The 3,863-nt window shown below is 34.3% G+C and overlaps 1 protein-coding gene across 1 annotated transcript; it reads left to right on the top strand.

Annotated features, from left to right (window-relative positions):
• The first annotated feature begins 952 nt into the window (after positions 1-952).
• On the top strand, positions 953-1,894 carry LOC114040129 (olfactory receptor 8K1-like). Its single transcript, XM_027858122.1, has one exon. It carries the CDS (start codon positions 953-955, stop codon positions 1,892-1,894), a length of 942 nt encoding a protein of 313 aa, XP_027713923.1.
• The last annotated feature ends 1,969 nt before the right edge of the window (positions 1,895-3,863 follow it).

A 3,863-nucleotide genomic window follows, 5' to 3' on the forward strand; every position in this document is an offset into this window, starting at 1 on the left:
TAATCACATACGGGTTCTCAGTGATCTTTGAGATAATTGCTATGCAACTGATTATCATCTGAAGAAGAAGTATTTTTAAAAAAAAGTCTTTTCATGAGTCTCAGAATAAAATACATTAAAAACTTCAAAATTGTTAGTCTAGTTCACTTTCGTAATCCAGGTGGAAAAATATTTTCTCTCTGAAAAGTCAAAGGGAAGGGAGACTAAAGAGAGTGAATAGATATATGGAGTCTCCCTGGGTATCATACAATTAATGACTATATGAGATAGAGGTTGCAATATACACTGGACCTTTGCTTTTGAAGATGTAGGACACTCTGAAAAAGTAAATTGAATCTCTTGGCATGGGCCATCACTTTGCAGCCATAGTGCATGTTTGCATGTTTATAGACACTGGTCCAACAACTAGTAAGTTACATGACTAACAAAGGGTTACTTGGAAATATATTGGATATGCTTTTTTAAGCACATGTCTTCTTAACTTCAAATTCAACATTATACCTGCTTCACAGTTCCTCTATAAGGTAATTTTATATATTCTATCCTGTATTAGTATCCCATTATAATCTTTGACTCATTAATTAGTTAAAATATTTTAAAATATATTCATAATATTTTACTGTATCACCCCTGGAGAATGTGTAGTTTCATATTCACTCTCTATTTTGTAAAATTAAAAAAATATTCATTTTCTTCTTGGAGACAGGATGCTGATATGATATGATATGATATGATATGATATGATATGATATGAAATAATAAGAGATGATATGATTTCAATTTGAGTGAATTCACCACATGGAAACTAAATTAATAAAATTACAGTGAAATAATGTAGGAAAATCCCTGCTCATTTTCTCTAAGACATCACTATCCACCAATTGCCTCATTATATATTCAGACATTCCTCAGAGAAGGATTCTTCCTTTTCTTCTCAGATTATGATCTTTGTATGGAAGAAATGATCAAGCTGAACGAAACCTCAGGGAGCCAGGTGACTGAATTCATTCTCATGGGCATCACAAACCATCCTGGGCTGCAGGGCCCTCTTTTTCTTGTGTTTTTATTCAACTATATGGCCATATCTCTTGGAAATCTGGGTATAATCATCCTAACCAGTGTTGATTCCCACCTCCAAACCCCAATGTACTTTTTTCTCAGGCATCTGGCATTTGTTGATCTTGGCTATTCCACAGCTATTGGGCCAAAAATGCTTGCTGGTTTCATCAAGGAGAAAAATATCATTTCCTATAGTGGATGTGCAATACAGCTAATTTTCTTTGTGATTTTTATCACCAGTGAACTTTTTATCCTGTCCGCCATGGCCTATGACCGTTATGTGGCTATCTGTAAGCCCCTCCGTTATATGATCATTGTCTCAGACAGAGTATGTTGGATTTTGGTGGCTATCTCATACCTCTATAGCATCACCGTATCCCTGCTGGTCACAATAAAGCTTTTTAAATCATCTTTCTGTAAATCAAATGTAATAAGACATTTCTACTGTGATGGTCTCCCTCTATTGTCCATTATATGCTCAGACACAAATGACATTGAACTAATCATTATGGTCTTTGCCACATTTAATTTTGTTTCTTCCCTCTTGGTTATCCTTATCTCCTACATGCTCATTATTCTTGCCATCCTCAGGATGAATTCTTCTGAGGTCAGGCACAAAGCCTTCTCTACCTGTGGCTCTCACCTCACAGTGGTGGTTGTATTCTATGGGACACTTCTCTTCATGTACCTGCAGCCCCAGTCTAGCCACTCCTTTGACACAGACAAGATTGCTTCTGTCTTTTACACCTTGGTCATCCCCATGCTCAATCCTTTGGTCTACTGCTTGAGGAACAAAGAGGTAAAAGGTGCCTTGAAAAGTCTCTTTAAAAAATGATATATAAGCATCCTCTTTAATGCCCAATGTATAGTGTGTTTCTGTTGTATTATTGTAAGCAAGCAAATTTGTCTTAGACAAATTAAATTCATCTTTGCCAACTTCTCCCTGATTATTCTGTCATCCTTTAGAGAAAATATATATATATATCTTAATATGCAGAGAATGATTTTTGATGGTTGTTAGGTTTTCATTTTATCGTTAAGTACCAATAAACACTAATTTAATGGACCATTTAACTGAATAGACCTATTAGAAGATTTAATACAACATATATACATAAAACAGTCTATTCCATTATATTCTACAATAGTAAACAGCCTAATGTAGAAGTTTTCTTGCTTGGGAAAATAATTTATCAAGCATTTATAAAATGTTGACATTGAGTATTGTTTTAGGCATTGGATTTAAACAGATAAAATTTGAAATATGTTTCTTGCAATCAATGAACTTACATTTTATTAAGAGAGACAATATTTGCATGAGTCCCACACTATCAGACACAGCAGCTAATCTGCTTTCAAATACATCTTATTGCTAAGGACTTTATCCTTATTATGTCTTCAATTTCCTCCTCACTGACTTGCAGTCATTTCTCATAATCTTCTCTAGAAAGTGAGACAAAGTAATTTCCTAATATTTATAATGTTTCTCAAATTCCTGAAAAACATTTTCATCTCTTCCCCCACCTTAAGTCACAGATTCTTCATTCTTGTAATAGTATGGAAAAAAAATGCAGGAATAGACTGGATATCCCAAAAATCTTAGTACACATTTAAGTGTTTAAAGCTTAAAAAGAATTGTCTTTTGAGAAATTCTGTACATTTTCAGTACCTCAGTTCAAATAACAGGTCCGTTACTTGTGACATGTGATATTCTGGGCAATAAGTTTATCCTCTCAAATTGACACTCATCTATAAAATGTGGGAGTTTGATTTTGTAAATTTTAACACTATTACAGTTAAAATTTTGTGAAGCCATGAATCTATTCTCTGTGCTAGCAACAGAATGTCATCAACTGATCCTCACATGTCATGGGCTTTTATCTCTTCATTATTATTGTTTCTTCCCTCTGTTAACTCTAGAGCTTATTCATGTCCATTCTGAACTCTGTTGTCCGAAATTGAGTGCAGTGTTCCAAATGTAGTCTGATCAAGGCACAATGCAACTCTACTCTCACATCGTATACTGAGATGCCAAGTCTAAGTTAATGGAGATCATATTATCTACCTTAGTTTATATATAACACCGCCCACTCACATTGAAGTTGGAAGCCAAGAAAGACTCCAGGTTTTCTTCAAAAGATTACCCACAAATACATATCTTTCCTATGGGTCATTTGTGAAGCTTTTTGAAAACTCATCAAATATGACTTTGCATTTGTGTGTTTTGAAGTCCTTTATGTTTTTAATCTCAAGTTAATGCATATCAGGTTTAGGAACTGCTAGAGAATGTTCTTGTCTCAAATGGGGAAAGAGGCCTAGAGGCAGGACCTCCCCAGAGGTTTTATGGACTGATTAAGTAAGAAAATATATGGTTGAGAGATGTATCTGCTTTGAATTTTCTCTTGCTCTTTCTTCCAACTTCTAGCTAAGAAGAAGACATGTGGTTTTATAATAGTCAACCTGACATCCTCTTTTCTTATTTTCTTAAATGATGAAGGACTTGGGGAAGATTTTCTGATCTGGTGCTCTGGGGATGGAACTTTAAATGTTGGCCTAAATATGTTAAGGCGTAAAGAAAGAAAGCACTATGTAATTGTCTAGTGAGTTTGGTGTGAAATATGTGTAAAATAAAGTGGTGCACATAAAACCTATATCAGATAGATTACCATGTCAGGGAGGGATTGAGGAGGGGAGGAGGGACAAAATTTGTAACTGAAAACTTATTAAAATGAATTTTAGAAATTATGTTTACATGTATGTGGGAGAAAACAAAATATCATTAACAACAAAATAAAATAAAATAA

The sequence above is a fragment of the Vombatus ursinus genome, unplaced genomic scaffold, assembly GCF_900497805.2.
Source record: "Vombatus ursinus unplaced genomic scaffold, bare-nosed wombat genome assembly UNPS02012710.1, whole genome shotgun sequence".
Classification (NCBI taxonomy): domain Eukaryota; kingdom Metazoa; phylum Chordata; class Mammalia; order Diprotodontia; family Vombatidae; genus Vombatus; species Vombatus ursinus.

Bases quoted from the DNA above. Each gene is read 5' to 3' on its own strand.
- LOC114040129 (XM_027858122.1), top strand. From the start codon at position 953: ATGGAAGAAATGATCAAGCTGAACGAAACCTCAGGGAGCCAGGTGACT.